Here is a 24087-nt window from a genome sequence, read left to right on the forward strand (position 1 = left end):
GGTTTCTCCTCCCTTATTTCCCATCCGATTGCACTTTCCCTCTCTCCATCCTCTCTTCTCACTCTTCCCTCTCCCTGCCTGGCTAAACTAATAAGGGTGTGATTAATGGTCTGCTAATTGCTGTAATCTCAGTTAATTAGAGTGGAGATTCTTCAGTGGTGGAGTGCTTAGGGAGAGATGCATGTTGCACTGATCTGGAGGTAAAGAACTGGCAACACTTCACACACACAGAGAGAGAGAAAGAGAAACAGCAACACTGAATGGCAGCAATACTATCTGGCTCCCAGTCACCCTCCCCCACATGTAAACACTCATAAACACACACATTCACACAGTTATTGACTTTTGGCAGAGCAGAATCTCAGCATTTAATGACTTTTACAACCTAAAGAAACATTAAAAAGAAACGACATGCATTGATTGATTTTTGATTGTATTTCCCTGCATACGGGCTGATAACTCCTCCCTGTGTGTTCTTATGTGTGTGTGTGTGTAAGACACCACAACACAAAGGAACCAAACTCCTAACCAAACATGTTTTATCTGTTACACATAAACAGACAAACACTTACATACAGTCTGCAATAAAACACAACCCAAGTCTTTGAACATCCTCCATCCAGACCTCAGCAGCGACAGAGAGCTTCTAATGAAAGAGAAAAAGAGATGAACTCATCGGCTAAACTACAATAAAAGCATGAAATGACTGTTTGAGTCCTGACACATAACAAAGAGAGGAGTTCCTCCTCACGCAGCATCAAACCTGCCAGTGTGGAAGGTTAACACTCACTCTGGATGCAAAGCAAATGTATATTTCATTGTAAATAGGTGTGGCTGTACATTGTTTCCTTTGCTTGGGAGATAGTCCTCAGTCAGTCAGTCAGGTTGAACCAAAGTGTAGCCTCACATCTGCACCAGGAGGTTTCAGAATTCATCCTTTGTCTGATTCCTTCATTAGTTTGCTCTATGTCTCATTTTAAACAAGCATAAAGAATTCCCCTCTGTATATTTAAAGTACTACCTTATATTTGTTTTCATCATAATTATTATTAGAAGAAATTCAAGAAGTTCAATCTACTCTTACACAATAATAATAATAATACAACCTTCTTTCCTTCTCTCTCTCTCTCTCTCTCTCTCTCTCTCTCTCTCCCTTTTCCCTCCTCCCTCTGTTTAAAAGATCTCCTAAATGTCCCATAACTGCATGAGCGCAGTCAAAAGTTTGCTTCATTAAAAAAAAAAATATATACCACTATTTTAAAAAATTCATACATTATTTCACTTGTTTGCCTCAAAAGGAACAAATCCTTGATTCATGACCTCAATCAAGTGCATTTAGTGAGCTCATTATTATTAAACACCACAGGACTTTACCTTTAACCGTTTTATTCATATCCCCTGATTCATAGAGACACCAATAATGTAGGTATTTATACTTTATAAAGGTACGAAGGAATCCAGGGGGGAAGGAAATCATGGCCTTTTTGTAAGTAAATGTATTTGTGCCAGGAAAGACAAATCCCCCATTAACGCTCAAAGTTGTACATTTACTACGACTAAAGCAACACTAAAGACAGGGAGGCAGTAAAACACATGCATAGGGAGGGAAAGTATCATTTTGAGTAATACCTTTGTGATTAAGTGATGTTATTGATGCATTTAGGATCATTATTCAACAACAATAAAAGGACAATTATGGGGGGCTTTCATCACGCTTTAATGTCTGCTGAAGGAATTCTGTACGAGAGGAGAGGAGAGGGGAGGAGAGAAGAGGAGAGGGGATGAGGGGATGAGAGGAGAGGAGAGGAGAGGAGAGGAGATGACTTTATTGATCTCACAAATGAGAAATCCGGTTTGTTCCATGAAGACTAAATCAGACATTATTTCCTTTCTACTCTTTGGATAACGACCAAAGAGAGGTAGAAGGTTTCCACCCTGCAGCAGAAACAGTTCATTCGTGTTGATGCTGAACAAACAGAAGAAAGGAGAGAAGCGATAAAAGAAATGTCAGTTCATTCATGAGTTCATCATCTGTCACATCTAAATCTGCACGGTAACCATAGCTGGTAATAAATGTCACGGAATAAAAATACAATGCTTCCAAATGAAAAGTACTACAGATGCAGTTTATATGAAAGTATACTGTTTGTAGGGTTTTCTATAGACTTCATGCAGCTGTGACACAGAGATCTATTAGATTTGACAATTTAATACAGAATAAACTATATATTCAGCTGGGAAAGAAGTTTAACTTTAACATCGGAATGAAGTGATTCACTATCACAATCTTAACTTCCAGATAATTTTCTTTGCTCAAAATAGATATAGCAGCAATAGTCTTTGACTTCAGAGCCTCGTGTGTGTGTGTGTGTGTGTGTGTGTGTGTGTGTCTGCGTCTGCTAGTGTGTTTTTAACTGAGAGGTGTGAAGACTTGAGCCTCAGCCTGAGGACACACATGTACCCGGTGTCACATGGATCCTCACTTGCACACACATATGCACGCACGCTCCGCTAAGCAAATCCTGTCTCACACATGCAGCCACACCTACACCTACACACACACACACACACACACACACACACACACACACACACACATAGCAGGTGTAACCGTGTGAATGCACATAAAGGCAGCGTCTCATCTCTGAACACTGAGGTGGACACCAGGTAAACCAGAGTGACAGCTGGGCGTCTGCAGGACTCTGCTGTCCAGACATGTGAGGAGTGGGACAGCTGTGCCGCCTCCCAGATGTGGCTTATTGCATTGACCACATACACACACACCCATTCACACACAAGATGTGGCAGCAGGAGTCACAACAGAGGAGGCCCCAGCTGTTGACATGTAGAGGAAAAGGAGGCCCAGCTCTCCCTGGCTGACGGTGCATGTCAAACGTCCTGGGATGGAGGACAAGTGGGGTTAAATCATCCTGACAATGGCTGCCAGGAGAGTTAAAGAATGACAGGTGCATATGAATTTGTATGTGTGTGTGTGTGTGTCCATGCCTGTGTGTATCTATGCATTTAGTTTGCTTGTGAATAGCTTTTCTCTTGCATTTTCTCAGTTGTTACAGCAGTTAGTGGAGTTGTGTGTGGGTGTAGAATGGAATAGATTGTGCACAGAAGCGTGCAAATTTATGGCACCCGTCTCCCTCCTCCCTTTCTGACGCCTCCACACACACCCCCACACACATACTGGGATCTGGCACAGCCTGGCCTGCTACCCATTTGAGTCTAACTGCTTTACATTTGCACCAATATTACATAATGTGGCATAAAGCTAAAAGTTAAAATTCAACCTTGGAGGGGATGTGTTCAGGTCCTGTGGGATTTGAAAGTTTTACCATTATTTGTTCAGTGTTCTCAAGCAAAGTTCTTGTAAAAGCAGAGCTGTTGACTGTGAAAGGAGAGCTACCCCACCCAGGGCCATGCTGCAGACACGATCAAGCCTGCCATCTTGTGTTCATTATTAGTATCGCAGTATTAGATTATCATTAATATCAGGCTGCTGTTGATGAATTTGTCCCTGGCTGCTTTTTCTGTAAATGCTCTGTTAAATGTATAGAGTGGTGTGGAAGAGAACACAAGGGAATGTTTGTCTCCTGCCTCATCTTAACCTTTTTCCACCTCTCAACCACAGCAATTAAACTTCACAGAAAAGTAAATAGCGTGTTTAGTTCCTTGAATAATTGCTGTTTTTTTGTCACTACCTGTAATAAACTCCTAATTAGTCTCCCTCTGAGATAATGAAACATTTTGAGCTTTGCTATGTTCAGGCGTTACTGGCTGAGCCCGAGGGAGGTTAATAATTACTGTAATTGACTGAAGGCGGAAGCATGATGATTTATTTTGATAAGTGTTTTCTTGGGACTGCAGGTGTAATGTTTTATGTTTTATTAGTGCAACAACAGTCGCCACAGAGGAGGTAATGCTCTCAAATTACACATGTGCTTGTGTTTAGCTATCTATTATGTTTTTCAGATGTGAATAATCTATTTCATGTTGCATTTACTGTATGTCGGTCACTCAGTCGAGCCTCGTTAGTTACAGTTACAGAGAGGTGAGGAAGAGGGCAAGGGAAGTAAGAAACCTCCTTTATCTTATCTCCTTGTGTCTTATCCACCACATTGCTTTGATGCATCAGCTTGTTTTTGATTACAAAATGCAGCCAACTACAAGAGCAGATGTAGGAGCATAAACACATTTATGGTGTTATAGGCAGGAGATAACATTATCATATCATAGATCATAACGCCAATAAAACAACACTGTGCCGCCATGCTGATCTATACAAGACACTTAAAGGGACTTCAATGCTTTATTTGGCACAAGAAAACATATAAATAGTTGTATTTATTCAGATGTGGAGCTAATTGTATCTATTTATAGTCTGGTTCCAGTGAGAAGAGTATATTACTAACATATTCTAAATTCAATCATCTTGTTAATCATCTGTAACATCTCACACACCCTGAGTTTACTGAATGGTTTCCTTCTTCTCTCTCTTTCTCAGTCATACTGCCATATGCTGCGCATCCTGGATGACAGGGAAGTCCTTTCAGTCATTCACTTTGGTTGATTGTAGACTGTCATATACTGCTGAGGTTTGGTGAGACTGAGTCATTTTTTTCCTCAAAGTACTTTTGGTAATAGCCCTGTAAAGTGATGTGTTGGCCCTCCTGTTTTGGAGCATTGTGATGGAGCTCTGGTCTTAGAGCATATGCTCCTGTATTTCCTCACTGTAGTCAGCCATGTCCCAGCCAATCACAGCATGCCTTCATCACTCCCCTCAGCCCTCCACTGGTGTTCTATGTGTGCTATCCAGGTAATTTCATTACCTGTTGTGGCCTTCTCCCTGTGCCTGATTGCTTTCTATAGGTTATCTGAGGAAAGATCCAATCAAGGCTCCAAATGTCCCTTACCTCAGGGCAGAGCCACTGACATTTCCTGCATGTCTGCAACTCCATCTCATGACTGCTTCAGGTTCTAGCTGAGTGAGAAGAGACGACTGCCGCTGTGCTTTGGCAGATATGTCTGTTTGTCCTGAAACATGTGTGCAAAGACTTTGATTGTTTATTCAACAAGTACATCATGCTCACAACTATTTCATCACAAATGCAATCAAATGGTATTTTGCATTCTGTTCAGCCCATGAGCTGAACTTTGTGATTTATGTTATGTAACGTTAAAGACCTGTATCAGCCCTCTGTTTGCAGCTTATAGAACAGGCAACAATTATGAATACATTATTAACAAATACATTCATCATTCTATTTTAACCTGTTGATGCTTTTTTTATGTTTAGTTTTCTTTCGTTAACTTTTCTTGGTCAGTTTTTTCAAAAGCAATTCACCGATCTCATGATAGGGTATCAAGGTGCAATTTGATCTGGATGTGGTGGAGTTTCACAGAAAGATGCTTGACAGGGGGGCAGATCGATGGAGTTGCTGCGCAGTAAGAAATGGAGCCATGAAAGCAGCATGAGTGCAGCAGAGATGATTCAGTAGCAGGATTACAACCAGGCTGGTGTGTGTGTGTGTTCTAATGCCCTTCTATTCTAGGATGTTTACTGAAGTGACCAGTGAGTTATCAGTCCAGTCTTTCCTCCACACTGCTGAACTCCTGGTCATGCTCTGTTCCACACTGTCACTGCTGACGTTACATACTGCTCTGCTCAGCATATGGACAGTCACTGCAGGAGCTGCTGGAAACCAACGACTTACTTGTCCTGGGCTAAAAGCCAAGCACCTTTCTCCTTCCAGTCAGTGACCTCCAGGATGAAGAGAAACTACACCTCACAGAGATTAAGCTTTATCTAAACTGAACCAGCACGGATGGCAGCGACCCAAACACTCAGCCGCCCTGCTTCCCTGTTGCTAATGGCCTTCATCCTGATGAGAGCAGCCCTCTGGTCTGCAGTGAGACGTGTAACCTGCTGTATTCAATTGCCTTCCTGATAGAATACTGGGTCGTTGTTCTGCTCATCAGCATCCTCATTACAGGTTCATTGGAGTAGATATCAAGGAATGAACTTTCCATGCTTGAAAATGTAAACAAAGCCTTGTTTAGTGAGAATGAATCAAATCAGAGTTTTATCAATATCTTACAGGATCTTTTGTCTGTTGATAAGCAGTCATTTTTTGTACTAATGTGTGTGTAACTCTATTTGTTTTTAAGAGTGTAAGAGATTGGCTCAAGCGAATAAATCTAAAAAAAAGTCTGATCCTATTGTCTGATGGTCACGCTGCTTCATCACAGCATGAGGCTGAGGAAGAAGGAAAAGGAGGAAGATCAGGGAACGGCAGCAGGAAGAGGAGGTTAGAAAGGAACGGGTCCTGTTTAGAGATTGTTCTCCAACGTGTTAACAAAGTAGAGTATGCTTGCCAACTGTGACATCATTTATTATGCCATCGACAACTATGACATCATTCCTGACTCCAATCGTCGGTGAGTAAAGAACTGAAGTAGATCATTCATGTTCCGTAGAAGCTCTGTACAGCAGCAGCAGCAGCAGCAGCTGTGAAGAAGAGACAACTGATACAGACAGGAAGTCTAACTCATGTGCCAGGTTCACGGAGATGGGAGTCTGGTAGGGAGTTCATCATTTGTGGGTCTGCTTGGGGGAGGGATTCCATGGAATGTGCATCTGCAGTGTCCAGTTCAGCGATAACATTCAGAGCAGGCGACATTTCTGTGAGACAGTTTGGACGTACAATGTTGCAAGGCCTCGTGAAATTGCATATTGAGAACATTCGGTGATACAAGTTGATGCATTTCATAAATTATAAAAGTACACAGTGCTGTCATTTTCCATCACAGTCTGCTAATATAAAACTGCTTATCATCCGTTAATGAACTGAACAATGCTTCTGTCAGATTTGGAGGAGAGTGGAGGAGCTGGACTGGCACACACACGTGCGCTCCAGTTATAGTAGTCTATAAGAAAGATATGATTGCCTTCAAGTGAATTTCTCCGGCTCCATGTGGTTGCACGTTGAGTTTGTGCCTCTTTCTGCCTTCGTGTATTTATTTCTAACACTCTCTCGGCCCACATGCAATCATTTTTGCATGTGGGCTGCCTCTTCCTCCACAATCGTTGCTGACTCACTCACTAACTCACAAACTTAATAGAGCAGAGGATCTCTCTCTCTCTCTCTCTCTCTCTCTCTCTGAATCTCTCTCTCCATTTGGTGGGAAACAGAATGATTCTCTTACCACCTAATTCAATAAAAGGGAAGTCTTATATCAGCTGCGTGCTATGTAAGGATTTAACTTGTGGGGTTTAGATGCGTTCAGAGGGCCTGCAGGGGTTTAAGCTGCTACAGAAAACCCAGAGCACCAGAGAAACGTTTCTCAACATTTCATCAGTGTGAGAATTCCTTAGTGTGTGCGGTGGAACCAGACACACAGCCTTGAATGCTGCTAAATGACTCCGACGTTTATAAAACAAAGACATCGGAGAATGGCAGATATTAAGAACAACCGACTTTATAACTTACTTAAGTCACTGCTCATATTTTCCCTTTGCAGCACTAAAAAGCTAAAAAGCTCAGTGTAACATGAACGGCTCTGATACGTTTGAACTCTAAGCCTGTTACACCAAAATGAAACAGAAGCATTGTTAATGTCTTTAAAAACATGGTATTCTCAACAAATGACAATATGTCTTAAATTCCTAATCAGCTGTTCCATTTCTCTGTGGTTGTGTTGCGTCACCACCCAAGTCTTCCTCTCACTGCTGCCTTTCGCGTTTCCCACCAGGTGTTCCTGTGTCCTCCTACATTCCAAACACTGAAGCAGACTCTAAATTACTCATGCTAGAGATGCGAGCCTCATCTATCACTGACAGTAGATGTGTGTATTGATTACTCATCAGATGTGCTCCAAGTGTTTCCAGAATCACAATACACAACCTGATTAAAAACATTGATTGAGAAAAATGTGTATTTGTCCAGGTTCTCATTCACACTTTAGGTTAGTTTAAGTGGAATAATCCAATCAGCTGTCTGTCCGCTTATCCATTGGCTGCTAGAACGTATCACTCAATGACAGGCGAGCTCATTCACACGCACACAATAGCAACACAATGGACTCCCTTTCGCCTAAAATGCACGTCTTTCAGATTCAACCTAAAGACCTTCCTGTTGTGACGTAACAAACCCATGACCTCTGCTCTGAAGACCCAAATGAGTTTGAGTTTAAAGATAAGAGGACATATATGAACCAAATCAAAACACATTTAGTAGCTGAGAGGAAGAATAACAGTAGAGACGCATAGGGGAAAAATATGTTTTCAAGGAGCGGCGTGTTCTTTATTCACAAAATGTCTACAAATAGAGGGAATTGTGTGTGTTTGCTAACAGGGTGTGGACAGATCGTCAAAGCAAACATTGAATCAATTGAACATTGAAGCAATATTGAAGGAAAACAGCAGAAACCCTTCAGAAATATCCACAACGTGCTTCAAATCCACGCACATGTGTCCACCAGAGACAAAAAAATGGACATCTGCTGCAAGATACGAGCGTTGCATAATCTGAAGAGTCCCTATCTGTGTTGCCCTGCGTGCATTATCAATAATATTGCACTGTGGCCTTTGTTCCGAGTGGGTGTAGCCTGTGTGGGGGGGCGTAGGCACGAGTGGGTGGGTACGTGTCAACGTCACCGGTCAGTCCGACCTGTCAAAGCCAAAATAAAAACCAGTAGAAACTTTTTCCTTCTGGCTCACAAGTGTAAACACATGGCGGCCGGGGAATAAAGCGAGGGGGAGAAGCGTTTTCCAGCTGCAGGACCGGTTGAGCGGAGCCCGGCTTTGTCTGCACGGCGGAGGCTTTTCTTCTTCTCTCTCACGGGGGGCTGTAGCAGGTTAGCCGGCTTTGCTAGCTAGCTAAGTTGGGAGAAAGTGGAGAAGACGGCGGAAAAAACGGGAGCTAAATCCGCCTACAGAGACCTATGCGACGGACAGCAGGTAACCGAGCTCCCGCTGGGCTTCGTCCATTACGCGCCGGTGTGTTTGTCCCGTTTTATAATAACACGGTGTTGCGTTTGCGGTCCGTTGCCTTTATGTGGTAGCGGCAACAACAACACGACACGTAGGGTCAACAATGATGACTTTACCGCCCCGCAACTTTGCTCAGACGTTCGTGCGGATGTGACTTTCACCTGCTTGTTACTAACTCGTTCATGGCTTCGAGTGAAACGCCGTGGAAATGAAATCTGACACGTTGCTCGCCATTCACGCCGGCCGCCTTCAAGGCACCGTGGTGCGTTTGTGGCGTCTGCTGTTGTATTTACTATTACCTTTGGGTTGTTTTTACGCACTGAATACCGGGTGGTTGTGTCACCATTGTGCAGCCCCGATGTGCTTCAGATGATCAAGCACAACTGCCGCTGCTTATGAACTCTTAAACCGTAACGATCACCGCATGTTTAACTGTATTCGTGGCATGAGCCAGCATAGAATGGTGGGATTCTCGCCGTTAGAGCTGCGAGTATGAGTCAACCCAGTCCGGTGCAGCAATGCGGTAGACGGGGGGCCGGTTTAGATTTCCAGTGGAACGGGAGGGGGGAGGGGGGGGGGGGGATTGAACCGCTATTATTTATGTTTGGTCGATATGTCACGGGGTCATGGAGTGCTGACAGCCGCAGATAGCTCAGCGGAACAAGGTCAAACGTGGAGCCGGTGGAAGCACCTTCGTCTTACCGGGCTGTCAACCGCAGTGTGAATGCTGTTTGTTCCCGCGGGGGACCGTGAACGCAGCCTGCCAGGTGAAGAATGCCAATGAATAATTCAGGCACATGCTGCATATGATATACCGGGGCCAAGGAATGTGCATGGCTGCAGGGGACAATAAGAGGCTCTCTGTGGGAGCAGGGGTGTGTGTGTGCTTCTTCCCAACAAGCATTCTCCTCCTCAGGTTCCCTGTTGAGCATGTATATGAGACTTTCAGGGACAGGGGGGGCTTTGGGAAGTGAGTGGAGGAGCAGCTGAACGTCTCCCGGCGGCTCTGATTGGTCCATGGCGTGTAAAGTTGTCAGGCATCTAGTTCATTTTGAAGTTTGTTCTGCAGAATCAAACATCATCGAGCCCAGTCGCCTTGAACGACTTCTACAACACACATCAGCTGTAATGTACAGCCCATCAGAAGCTGTGTGTTCAGTATTGTACATGTTAACATCTGTACAGTGGCTGTAGAGGGAGGTAACCTGACCTCTGACCTCACAGGGGTCACTTCCGTCTGTGTTTCTTTAGAACACAAGCTTCTCCTACACTTTTAATGAATGGAACGTCTGTGTGGAGTGGAGGAAGTAAGTGTTGTGATATCAAATAGCTCAGTTATTTATGTTTGCACTTCTTTCCCAGCACTCTCACAGCCTTGCTCAGCAGTATTTCCTCAAAGCTAATTGTCTCTCTCTATTTAAAACCCCACCTTTTAAACACGTTTTACTCCAGAGACGGGGCAGGATGCTCGTCTAGAGGCTTTAAGTATGACGAGGGCTGTAATCGCACACGCACGCACCATCATCTACAGATTTGCATGTGACTGTTTGTCATGCGCAGCCCTGTTGTGCTTTGTTTCCCTGTATCTCACACACACACCAGCGGCCTGACAGCACACTTTAAAGAATAAGAATAGAACTTTATGTAGGCTACATGCCTGAGATGTCACGTGCTGCTTAGGTTTCCTCCAGAAGACAATTCCTCCTCACATACCACAGCCCAGCGTAATATTAGGTTACTACTTCTGTATCCGTCAGCCAGCTATAAGCATCACCTGGTCCAGTCAGAGGCGACGGCTCCTCTGGGATTACATCATCAGAACCCCTGTGCCTCCATCAGGCCAGAGTCCATTGAGTGTTGATGTTCTGACAGCTGATGGCACTAAAGAACAATCGTGGAGGTCATCATGAGGATGCACTTTATCACTCTGTTCCCTGGGAGCGTTCAGAGCTCAGGGGTCACATCTGTATCATGATCGCTCCTGATAGATACTGCAGAGGATTGGTATTGATTTTTGTAATGATGTCTGGTTTAGCCATGGCGGTTAGGTTGAAGGTAGAAGGAGAAAAGCCAGCTGATGCCTTTCTCCTTCTCCGTCTCCTTCTCTGTGGCTGCTGTTTCCCAGCTTTGCGTGGCGGAGCTCTTACTACTCGCTCAATTTGTCCGTGGTTAAAGATGAGAAGAAGAAGAAGAAGAAAGTGCCTGGACAACTGCTCCTCCTTATCCTGCGTCTCTCTGGGGAGGGAGAGCAGACAGGAAGGAGCTCTGAGCCCTCAGACACCTGGCTGATTCAGGCCCATGAGTGCTGAATGGAAAAAGCACCAGTGTACAAAAATGCTTCCTATTGTAAAGTTTGATTTATGGCCCAAACTAGTTTCATTCATATGATTCATCGGAAGCAGATCAGATTACAGCGAGGACATTGGGCCGTAGGCGTGTGTGTGGCAGGAAGTGGCAGGCAGTGGCTCAGTGGTTAGAGTGGTTAGAACTTCGGCTTGGGAACCGGAGGGTTGCTGGTTCGAGCCCCTGCCGAGGCGCCCCTGAGCAAGGCACCAAACCCTCAATTGCTCCCCCCTCTCCGAAGGGTGGTAATGTAATGTAAGTCGCTTTGGATAAAAGCGTCTGCCAAATTATCGTAATGTAGTGTGTGTGTGTGTGTGTGTGTGTGTGTGTGTGTGAGTGAGAGAAAGAGCAGCGTTGACATGAAACTGCTGAGCGCTTGTGTGACCCTTGACCCCTGTGGTGTCTCGCCAGCTGACCTGGTTGCTTCATTTCCACAATCGGCTTTTCTTCCCTTGCTCAAACTTTGGTCCAGTCCCTGTTATTGTGCTCTGTTCGCCATAATTCACTGTAAGCCAAACTGCATTAGAATGAATCCTTTTTTTTGTTCTAGTCTTAATTCTGTACTCACACACAGATTTAGGCGACATTTCCCAACGGTGCTTTAACACCAAATACCTTCTGTTTCTGCCACCCTGTGCATTTCCTCTCTCCTCTCCTCTCCTCTCCTCCACTCCACTCCTTCTCTTGCAGACTCCTCCCGCCCCCCTCTCTTGTTGTCTCTGTTTGTGGACTCGATGAAGAGCACAGTAATGTCTCATCTCGCTTTGTTACTGTTTCTCTTCAGCTATTGCCCAGGATGACAGAAAGTCAGAAATGGAACCTGTCCATCTGTCTCACCCTTGTTTCTGTCCCGCCCCTCTTCTCCCCCCCATCTTCCTCCCCTCCCTCCCTCCTGCAGGTGAGTGATGGAGATGAGAGAGTTGACTGTGGTAGCTGGCAGCTTTGTGGGTTTCCAGCTGCTCTTCAATGTGGCCAGCCCGCTGCTCTCCTCAGCCCTCACCCCAGGTTATGGACGCCTGCCTTCCACCAAGCTCAACGAGTGGAACTCCAGGTGGGGTCACACACACACACACACACACACACACTCTATCCCACCACTACAGCACTCAACATTCTGTCTCTTTCCCATGCTGGAGTCGTCTGGGAAGAAGAGCTGGTGTCTGTGTACAGGCTTACAACCACACAACAACCAAGGATCCACAAAGATTTACACTAAGTCTCTCGTCTCAGCTCTCTGTGTGTGTGTGTGTGTGTGTGTCTGTGTAACCAAGACAGAGACTTTCAGGAGTGAAGCAGGCCAGGCAGTGTGTTCTACAGGCTAATGTGTTTCCGCTCACAGCAGAGAGGCTTCAGGTCACCGCAGGTCTGGAGGGTTAAACAAGTGAAACGTCCAGAAATACACAAAGGGACAGCTGCATGGAGTTTCCTTCTTCTTCCAATAATGGACGAGACGAGTTTTAGGGACAGGGGCAGCCATCGTGTGTGTGTGTGTGTGTGTGTGTGTGTGTGTGTGTGTGTGTGTGTGTGTGTGTGTGTGTGTGTGTGTGTGTGTGTGTGTGTGTGTGTGTGTGTGTGTGTGTGTGTGTGTGTGTGTGTGTGTGTGTGTGTGTGTGTGTGTGTGTGTGTGTGTGTGTGTGTGTGTGTGTGTGTGTGTGTGTGTGTGTGTGTGTGTGTGTGTGTGTGTGTGTGTGTCAGCCTGTGAACTTGACTGTGGAGGTGTAGGTTGTGTAGACTGAAGATTTTTTGTTCACATGCAACATTTTAGTGTTTAGTTCCGTGCAGAGAAAAGAGGAACACACACACACACTCTGGGGCTCTGGTGAGGTGTTGGTAGGAGTATTTTTAACCAAAGTCAAAACCCTTCTTGCCTCTCGATGTCGGGCCGCTTCTCTTCTTCTCTTCCTCCACATTTCGCCTCACTGACAGGAAGGGGAGGTCGGGGCGTGTTGACCTTTTGTGAACAGTGTTGAAGGCATGATGTGGCCGTGTGGAGCTGGATCTTGGTATGTTTCTGACCAACTCAGCGTTCCTCCACACGCTACAGCTGTGCTCAGAGCAGCTCAGAGTACAAATCCATCTCACGCAGAACCCTGAGGGGTGAAGTTCAGAGGGCAACAATCTGCTGTTGCGTAACATCTCTGAATGGCTCTCAGTTATTGGCTGTCTGTCCCCCACTCCCCCAAACGACACCCCACAGAAACCTTTACAGAGGCTAGATTGGGAAGGTTCACCCGGGGGACGGAGTGTTTAGAGCCAGAGACCCGGGGCCCTGATGGTCTCACCCCAAAGTGCCTGAGTGTTGCGTAACGGCCGGCTCTCAGTGTGTCAGAGTGTTGTTTATGTAACCACGTCTTGAGTGAAAGGAGGGAGAGAAATGAAAGGGCCGGAGCTAAGTGCAGAAACCAGCAGACTGTTGGACGTGTTGTCTCTTTCTCTTTACTCTGCTTCTATATCTTATCTTCTGTATTATTGCTGTTGAACTGCACCGACCTTGCTTTCATAGGAAACGTCTTCTTCTTCTCGATATGAGAAGTGGGTTAGAGAGGGAGGATGTGAGACTGGCACCAGAGAGGAAGCTACATCCGACGCTTCAGCCTCAGCAGCTTGATTCAGCCAGAGTTCCTCCATGTCTGTTTCCATTCTTAGAACTCTTTAATTGTTAGTGCCAGCAGTTATAATGGGCTCATCCACTCAGCCGCTGACCTGTTAGTGCCAGATCTGGAACGGGACTCGGGCCAGCAACTGCGGCCCCGCTGGACCGCAGTGCCCCCGGGGGCCGCAGGGCGAAGGCGGGAGGAACAGAGCGTCCAGAGGAGCGGAGATAAGAGCCGCCGGGGCAGGAGAGCATCCCGTCATCGGGCTAGATAAGAACTCCAAAGGTCAAGGGTCACGCTCAACCGGGCCTGATAGAGAAGCAGTGTATGTGGGCACAGACATGTACACACAGCAGAACTAATGACAGAGTGTGAGCAGGCGTGACTGTACACACACACGCACGCACGCACACACGGCGTGACTGAACCACACACTCCCATCAGGCAGGGGGCTCGGCTTCACACATCTTGGCACATCTGAGGGGCTGAGGAGGCAGTGGCTCAGTGGGTAGTGCTTCCGCTTGGGAACCGGAGGGTCGCCGGTTCGAGCCCCTGCCAAGGTGCCCCTGAGCAAGGCACCAAACCCTCAATTGCTCCCCCCTCTGCGAAGGGTGGTAATGTAATGTAAGTCGCTTTGGATAAAAGCGTCTGCCAAATGATCGTAATAATAATAATAATAATAATAATCTTGAAACATTGTTGACATGTAGATTATAAAATCATTATTCTGCATTATACTCGTGTTTACTTTGTTTCTGTGTGTGTGTGTGTGTGTGTTCCAGGTTGGTGTCGACTGTGCACGCCCTGATCGTGGGTTTGTTTTGTTTGTATATCCTGTGGTTCGATGACGCAGTCAACGCCAACCCTGTCTGGTAAGAGACAAACACAGAAGCATGCTGATGTACGAGGTGTTACTGTCAGAGAAAGAAACAGAAACAGAAGAAGAAGAGTGGAGAGGCACAGTATTCACTCCTAAATGTCACTCTGGCAGGTAGAGAATAAAGAGTGAAGTAGTTTGGATGCTTTTAGGAGAAATGGGTCCTGTCATGTCTGCCTCCTCAGCCAGGGGATAAAGGGAACAGGTGAACAGGGAGGCGGAGGTATGAGGGGTAGATGAAGTGTTAATGCCTGGGGAGCGCCGATGATGAATACAGCGTTCCTCCTCATCGGGGAAGAAAGGGAGGAGGAGAAGAGGGCTCTGGTCTGTCAGTGGAGTCTGCAGAGAGGCGTCGACTCCATGGCTCTAGCCCTTGATTATTGTGCTCTCTCTCTCTCTCTCTCTCTCTCTCTCTCTCTCTCTCTCTCTCTCTCTCTCTCTCTCTCTCTCTCTCTCTCTCTCTCTCTCTCTCTCTCTCTCTCTCTCTCTCTCTCTCTCTCTCTCTCTCTCTCTCTCTCTCTCTCTCTCTCTCTCTCTCTCTCTCTCTCTCTCTCTCTCTCTCTCTCTCTCTCTCTCTCTCTCTCTCTCTCTCTCTCTCTCTCTCTCTCTCTCTCTCTCTCTCTCTCTCTCTCTCTCTCTCTCTCTCTCTCTCTCTCTCTCCACACACGCTACTGCTCACTGCCTGATTTGCATCGATGAGCCCAAAAAAAACGAGGAAGTCCTTTCACTCTCATTTCCTTTAATACAGTAGCTCAAGCTGTTATTATTACGTCGCTTCCACGTTTATCTCCACTATATTCATCCTCCCTACACACACCCACACACACACACTTGACTCTCTTCCATTTCCTCCCTGTCTCTCTTCCTCTCTGGCTCCCAATCTGAATCTAACCAACAAGGCTCCTTTTCATAGCAAACAAACAGCAGCCCAGTGTTCTGCCCCCCCACCACCACCACCAGCCCCTCTCTGTTCACGTGGACCTCCTCCTCCTCCTCCTCCTCTTCCTCCTCCTCCTCTTAGCTGTGTGTTGTAGCAGCGCCCTCATCTCTGGCTGTGGAATCAATGCAGCACACCTCCCGCTCTCTCATTGTCTCTGTTGGTCATTGTTGATGGAGCAAAGAGGGGAGAGCAGAGAGAGAGAGAGAGAGAGAGAGAGTGGGGGTCTTGTGAGGCCTGTGAGCTTATAAACAGTTTTCTTGCCCTAGTTTGCGTTGGAAGACAAAGAAAAAGGGCCCATTTGTTCCTAAAAGTCCTTTTTTATGCTCTTAACTTGAGCTTTCCTTTCTATATCCCCTCTCCCTCCCCTTGTTTCCTTCTTCCTTACCCCCCACGGTTCAGCCTGTCCCCTTTTCCCACCAGCAAGTAGCCTGGCCCCCCTCCTCGGTGGCCTGACGCTCTAAAGCCTCATCTCTTGTTGCAACACTGGAGTGGCGCAAGCAGAAAGTCCTCCAGTCAATCTGATTGTGTTACAGCATCATTAAGACCCGTCACACAGCGGCATTGTTCCCCAGCCAGACGCTTACAACCCGCTTTGTTTTCAGCTGCTCAGGCCCTTTTAGAACGTGTCGCTCTGGCTGCCCGCTCTGCTGTCGTAATCCATTCAGGCTGGCGAGCGGCAAGTCTGACTCCCGCCGCCCTCGCTGCGTAGCCTGATTGACATGTCTGAACGTGTGGACGACCAGAATCAAAACCAACCCAAGTTTGATTCTCTCACTTAACAGATCTCCAGTGTTTGATCCTGCAGCCCTCCATGTGTCTGAACAGGCTGAGTCCCATCTCTCGCTTGTTATCGCTCAGAGAAAGGGGCGTGGCTTTAGGTTTGAATGAAGTGAAGCCCCGATCACACTGATGTGATTATCAGGGACCAGTCGGACTGTCAGACTCACACACACACTCTCAGTTTGCTGGGCTCTTCTCCAAGCTTGCGATTGCTGGCTGCAGTAGTAAACTCAGCCTGATTAGTAAACAGGATGTGCAGCTGTCTCTTATGAAACTGACTCGCTAACATAAACATGGACGCACAATGTTTCTCTCACATTGTGACCGAGCACACGAGCCCCTGACTGTGCGATGATGTCACTTCCTTAGGACGCATGTGGCTCTACTGTAGTACAGAGGGAGCATGTTCAGGCTAGAGAAGGTGACCGTGTCATCTGGGGATAAGGTACGCCCTCGTGTGTGTGTGTGTGTGTGTGTGTGTGTGTGTGTGTGTGTGTGTGTGTGTGTGTGTGTGTGTGTGTGTGTGTGTGTGTGTGTGTGTGTGTGTGTGTGTGTGTGTGTGTGTGTGTGTGTGTGTGTGTGTGTGTGTGTGTGTGTGTGTGTGTGTGTGTGTGCTTTTGGTTTTGTATTACTGAAGCTGTGAGCCAGTCAGCTGCTAGACGATACTTGGAACCGATACGGCGATCGGATGTCTGTTGAGGCAGAGACACCTTCATTGTTGTGGTGAATACAGTCGTTAGGCAGATGGCTTCTGTAAGGACGTCTTAACGGCCACTGAGACAAATAGGCTGCAGACTGAGCACACACACACACACACACACACACACACACACACACACACACACACTGAGCCCAGGTTACTGCAGAAGACATGAAGGAACAGGACATTGAACACACCGTACAGCACACACAAAGCATACTCACTGACACATAGTCGTGTGTGTGTGTGTGACATGGAAGTATCAAAGAGCTGCATTCATTACAATAATGAGAAGCAAAAAATATCATTCTCCAATTTATATTTGACTTAAAGCTTTAAATAGTGTTTAAAGTGTGTGTGTGTGTACAGTTCCCCTCATGAGTGTGTGTGTGTAGTAAGGAGGCTCTGCTGTGTGTGTCCCTCATCCTGACTCTCTGTGCTCTGCTCTTCCACAGGGGCGACCCCAGTCTGGTGAAACTCAACGTAGCCATCACCTGTGGTTACCTTCTCTATGGTGAGCTCTCCTCTCACACACTCTGCCTCTTCAGTCATGTGACGCTGGACCCACAGGGGGCAGACCAACACACACATGTTAACACCCCCTAACCCCATCATCAGTCTGCAGTTACCTCATTACACTTTCACACATGGCTCATATTAATATAGATATCATTTTACCTTCCACTCGTTGATTTGTGTATTTTTAACTGCGTAGAGTCCAAGTTAGTCCAAACGAGTCCAACACGACTCGCTGAGACCGCTCATCACTGCAGCGGGGAGGAGTCACAGCCTGGAAGACTCTAACAGTCTTTTTATGGAGAGTTTATTAATCTACCATCTGTACCTTTACCTCAAACTAGCTGTGTTAGATGAGGAACTGAAAAGGTTTAGAACTGTTCCATCTGCTGCCCGTTGTGTTTGTGTACGGCTGAATGCTCTCTGACCCACCGTGTCCCTCTGTTGTCCAGACCTGGTGCTGCTAGCTTGTAACTGGAGCACCATGGGGGACAGCTTTTTTGTCTGTCACCACTTGGCGGCGCTCTATGCATACGGATACGTGCTGGTGAGTCGTCCTTCCTGCTTCAACATTCATCTGACACAGGGAAGACCTTCAAGAAGTGGAGAGTTTCAGAGTCTTTACTGTCCTCTGAAGCTGCTCTCACTCCTCATCAGGGTCTTCCTCTGACGCGTCTCCTGTTTATTGTCACGTGTTCTCTGTCATTGCAGACTCGTGGCGTGCTTCCCTACTTCGCCAACTTCCGACTCATCTCAGAGTTATCTACACCGTTTGTGAACCAGAGGTGAGTCGGCGCTACAGACCAGAAACCCTCCCCCTCATCTGAGCTCCTGGTCCTGATGTCTGTCTCTGTCCTTCTCCCTCTCTCTGCCCCAGGTGGTTCTTTGAGTCTCTAAAGTTCCCCCGCTCTCACCGGCTGGTAGTAATAAACGGCGTGGCCATGGCGGTGGTATTCTTCTTGGTGCGCATCGCCGTCATGCCGTCTTACTGGGCCAGCGTGTTCGCCACCTTCGGGACGACGGACTTTGAGCGCCTCGGTGTGGGCGCCCAGGTGGCCTGGATCACTTCCTGCATCGCCCTAGATATCCTGAACACCATCTGGATGTATAAGATAACACGTGGCTGCTACAAGGTCATAACCGGGGCGGGGTCCAGGAAGGTCAAGGACGGCGTCGAGGCATCGTCTTTCTCAGATAAGAAGCACGTCAACAACCACACGGACTGAAGTGACGTAAGAGGGACATGGGGACAGAGGTGTAGGCGCAGATCGAAGCAGGGAGCGAGATTGCACATCAGGGAACCTCACAGACGTCCTCCTCTGCTGCCGCCGCCGCCTGCCGCTGCCATGTCCCCTCAACACAACCCCACCTTCTAATCTCCCGGTCCCCAGCCCTTGATTTGGTCGCAGCCGGCTGGTGGACAGGACAGGAAGTTCCTCACATTGTGACGTGATGATGCTGAACGAGGAGACGGCGCTCTGTCTCTCACTCTAGCACTTTGCTTTTGCCCGCCGGACTCATTTCACTGAGACTGGACCCTGCTGGATGATGGCCTTTGGTTGGAGATGACAGGGTAGAGAACGCAAGCACACATTCAACTCACTCTCTCCTCTATCATCACTGCTACCCTCTCTCTCTCTCTCTCTCTCTCTCCCTCTCCTCTCACTCTCTACTTCAGCCAAAGTCCAATCATCTGAAGTGCCTGTGAAATGACAGGAAAGCAATAATTGTTGAAGAGTGAGATCACACAGAGTCTAACCGAGCTTAAGCCCCTCCCCATCGATGGCCCTCGCTCTCTTATTGCCGGTCCCTGAGTGGAGTGGAGTGACGCCCTTCCCAACCCCCACCCCCCCCTCCTGGCTCGGCCCTACAGAGTTCAGACCTTTTAGACGTCCTGACCCACGCAGCGTATGTGAACCCACAGGGCTTTCCTCTCGAACTCACCAGACCTCACAGACCCACAGAGACAGAAAGACACCATAATGCCTCGGATACAGAACCTGCTGTGGCCTCCCGCTATAACCACCGGCACCAGCCACGCCCCCCTGCTACCTTTTCTTATTGTTTCGTCTAAAGACCATGTACTATAGGAAAACAAGCATGCAGAAGCGAGGAGGAGGAGACGTGCGGCTGGAGGAGTGACGGTCCCAGCGTCTCTCCTCGGCTTCCTCACAGGACATTTAGCCTTTTCAGTATTCATCATGTAGTGTAGTTGTGTCTGCTGCTGCCTTTCTGTTCTCTCGTTGTTACACAGCCTCATGGCCTTGGCAGTTATACCAACAGGTCTCAGTCCCTCTGCCTCACTGGATACGAGCGCCGATCCGCCTCGATGGTTTGGTTCTGTTCTACCTCTCTCCATGCCTTATGAAGACTTTGTTGATCCTTTGTTTTTGTGAGAGTAATCAAATGTTTTAGCCTTTTTGAAAGCATCTTTTTCTTTGTAACGGTCTGTTAACTCCTAAATCTCTACTGCGTCTCTACAGCGCAGTGGGACAGACTGGGCCCGGGCGTGTCGTCGTGGAGACGCACCCCGGGGAGCTTCCCGTGCTCTCGCTCATCTCCTCCTCTTGTTCCCGGCGACTCTTGAGTATCTAGACAGTCAGACGTGAAGCTGCAGGTGTGTGACGGTGCAGTTTTCCACATGGTACATACATGTGGTTCCCTCCTGGTGTTAGGCCCTTTTCCTTTCCTCAGACTGTCAGCCACAGGGACACGAGCAATACCACACATTTCAAAAGTCCATAATGGAGATAATCATGAAGATTTATTCCGAGACCGCACGACGAACACGCAGTCAGTGTGTCGTCACTGTTCAGAGCAAAATTGCCAACCTGCATGTTTGTGTTTTTGTTGTTTTTGTGTTTTCTCTCCTCTGATTGACATGATCCCTATAGAGCATGGTACAGACTGTGTGTGTGTGTGTGTGTGTGTGTGTGACGCCTGACCGTCCAGATAGATGAGCAACACATCTATAGAATCATTGCATCGTTAATCTGATGTTAAAAGAGGTTTAGTCTTCCAGAACGTTCCCTGGGCTCTGGTGTGTCTTCATGCTGCGCTCTCTCTCTCTCTCTCTCGCTCTCTCTCTCTCTCTCTCTCTCTCTCTCTCTCTGCATGTCTGTATATACGTGTACAGTAACACACACACACACACACAGGTGCATCTTTGGTTACTGCTCACTCACTGTGGCACCGCTTTCTTTTCAAGGTGCTTCACATCGCTCCTTTTTACCGATTCATTCACGTGTCACGGTTGTACTTGAATCAACAACATGGCCGACATCAGGACAGACAACATACAGAAGTGTGGGTTTGGCCACAAAACTGGAAATAGACACACACACACACACATACACACACACACCGTGGATGTGATGACGTCAGAGTTTGATTAGCATGAAGTTTTAAATGTCTAATGACTCATCTCTCTGTTTTCTCTTCTATATTCCTTGTGTATACTCTAAATGTATATATTTTTGTAATTTGCCTGCACAACGATTAATCCGGCCAAGTATTATAATCCAAAGCTGATCCCTCTTTGGGGAACCTGTTTTGTGTGTTGTTTTTTTTGCTCTTCTGCGTACAGAAGCATGTCTCTATGAATGTCAGGAGGGGGGAACTCGGTGGCATTAAGATGAGCTAACGGTGTCCAAGGTGATGAGAATGGAAATCTCATTTTTCCGGCCCACTAAAACTCAAAGCTGTGAACAAACGTGACTCGTATATTTAATTCAAAACCAAACCACAGGAATGATAATTTGACCGCACAGGGAGGTTTTTCTGGCTGACGAACGCTCTCACATCTCTCGTAGGTGCGTCTTCTGCTGGTACAGTTACAGTGCACAGACTCATCCTACACCTATAGTGTACACACACACACACACACACACACACACACACACACACACACACACACACACACACACACACACACACACACACACACACACACACACATATGGAAGTATATGCTGCTTCATTGGCCAAGAACTGGATAAGCTGTTGAACTGAGTTTTTGTACTTGTCAGGGTTTTCTACAGAATCTATGTGTAGACCCAGTGTTTGTGCTGTATCTTGCACCCTCAGGATGATTTCAAAACTGCTTAGTTAAATCAACACGGCTGCTATTAGAAGGCCACACTCTGTATTGATTGTGTACAAAGTATTATATCTGGACAGTACAAGCACATTGCCTTTTTGTTTCCTTTGCAGCGGCTGACATTCACCTGGATTGTCAAAAATGGTACAGGCAGTACAAATCACCTTGTGTCCGCATCCTGTGATCAAGTATGGATACTAGATATATATATACTGCAGCCTGCATCTGATCAGATAGGGTTTCTTGTTCTATTTAGATGATGGGACGTCTCTTCTGCTTGAGGTCCATCATAACAAAGCTGTATCAGACTCGAGTCCGTTGATACTTAAACAGTATAATCTGCTGGATAAACTTCAGATTCAGTGGACCAGACACCATTTCCCCCCCTTTTCTTTCCTGTTTGTGTTGATTCACAGATGCACAGTAATTTATGAGTTACAGATTGAACTCCGTGTCAGAAAGATGACATTTGGGGTCACGCTAGATGATGATTCTTTGTTCATAATTATGAGAGAATAATGATCAAATGCCCTGACAGTGCTTTCTTTTCTATGTATCTTTTAATACAATGCAATTTCTTGTTTTGATTTGTCCTTTTTGGAGATTTTAATGTGAAACAGCAAACGCTAGACAAAGGCCCGTGGGTCCCTTTACCTTGTGACTCAGATTGTCGTCTACAATGACCACTACTAATGATGATGAAATTGTAGCGCTGAAAGCTGAGACTTACTTGAAAGTTTTGGTCTTCAATAAAGTTGAAGACAAAAACAAGTTGCTTGACTCTTTTCTTTTCAGCTTTCATGTTTTGTTTTTTTTACTGTGGCAACCTTCTGCAACCTGCATGTGCACCGTGTTTGATTTGTCAGCATCATGACTCAAAAACAGATTTGGACTTGGTGGATGGGTGAAGCAGGTTGGATCAGCACAAAAAAATATTTTATAATTTTTTTTTAAGATAATTTGTGAAAACTGCCAAAAAAAACCCTCCACCATCTTCATTACGTATTTGATAGAACAGAGTTTGCTTTCGATGTTTGATGAAAGAAAAAAAAAATGACCTGGACAAAATTATTGACACCCCCTGGAAGTGATAAAGAATAACCAGATTGTAGAGCAACTTGGAGCGGACTAGTTTCTTGCATCACAGGTGTCTTTAATCTTATTAGTCTGTTTTCTGAGAAGATACTGAAGTACAGCTGTCAAACTAAAGGTTACATGCAGCTCAATGTTCCTGCAACCACACTTGGAAGACTGGAGTTAAACAAACTACAATGCTTCTGGGAGAATGAAACATAAGATCTTTCTATTCACTCACATCAGAGGATCACTTTTTTGTTTTCATTTTAAGGCTACCAGCTTTGAGCTACATCTGTATGTATTTTATATATAAATGTTAACATTAAAGTAGTAAAGATAAGATAATAAGATAAAGTTTATTATCCCGAGGGAACTTACTGGGTAACAATTGCAATACAGTCAAGCTTAGTTTAGTTAATAGTTAGTTTTAGTATTGTACGTTAATCAACTCCAGTTTCCCTCCACATCAACATCTCCCATTGCCCTTAAACGCACCAAGCTTCAGACCTGGACTTGGTCCCCTTGTCCATCACTCTGGCTGCCCACTGCAACAGCTACTTCTTTCACCATAGTTATCCAGAGTTACAATACCACAGTAATGTCAGTGTGGGAATAACCATCATGTGCAGCGTAACACATCCACACATCAGGATACACAACATGTCCAATCTCACATAAGCTGAGGATGATAGTTTGACATTTCTACCCACAGAAGCCAGTTAGTTGGCACCTGTATGCTTCCACTACTCCATGTTTACTTTGAGAAGTGTGTGTGTGTGTGATGACTACAGGAAAGCGATGGAGATATTCAACAAAAAAGGGAAAGTGATGTACAGGCGGAGACAAAAATGAGATGAAAGGGTAAAACAAGAGGCCTGGAGGAGAGATGCAGTATAAAGGAGCCGAGGCAAATATGAGGGGAGGAGGGAGGGATTTGAGATTGAAACCAGCTCTCCTGAACGTGTGTGTGTGTGTGTGTGTGTGTGTGTGTGTGTGTGTGTGTGTGTGTGTGTGTGTGTGTGTGTGTGTGTGTGTGTGTGTGTGTGTGTGTGTGTGTGTGTAGCAGCCGGTCAAGAGGCTTGGTCAGAGGCTGTGTGTGAAGAGCTTTACCAAACATGGTCACATAGAGACTCAATGAAAGGTTCCTGGGCTACTACAGC

General features: G+C 46.3%; 1 protein-coding gene across 2 annotated transcripts; it reads left to right on the plus strand.

Moving 5' to 3' along the window:
• The first annotated feature begins 8660 nt into the window (after positions 1-8660).
• On the plus strand, positions 8661-21974 carry tlcd4b (TLC domain containing 4b). Of its 2 annotated transcripts, none has more exons than XM_076150124.1 (7): positions 8661-9007; positions 12243-12395; positions 14721-14810; positions 17691-17749; positions 18204-18298; positions 18463-18536; positions 18629-21974. In XM_076150124.1, the coding sequence occupies exons 2-7, from the start codon at positions 12250-12252 to the stop codon at positions 18975-18977; spliced, it is 813 nt and encodes a 270-aa protein (XP_076006239.1). In that variant the 5' UTR covers positions 8661-9007; positions 12243-12249; the 3' UTR covers positions 18978-21974. The 2 variants fall into 2 exon arrangements, with proteins under 2 accessions (XP_076006239.1, XP_076006238.1); XM_076150123.1 differs by having other exon boundaries at positions 8661-8968.
• The last annotated feature ends 2113 nt before the right edge of the window (positions 21975-24087 follow it).

This window comes from Genypterus blacodes, unplaced genomic scaffold (assembly GCF_046128005.1).
Source record: "Genypterus blacodes isolate CSIRO-AG114 ecotype Tasmania unplaced genomic scaffold, CSIRO-AGI_Gbla_v1 ptg000051l_1, whole genome shotgun sequence".
Lineage (NCBI taxonomy): Eukaryota > Metazoa > Chordata > Actinopteri > Ophidiiformes > Ophidiidae > Genypterus > Genypterus blacodes.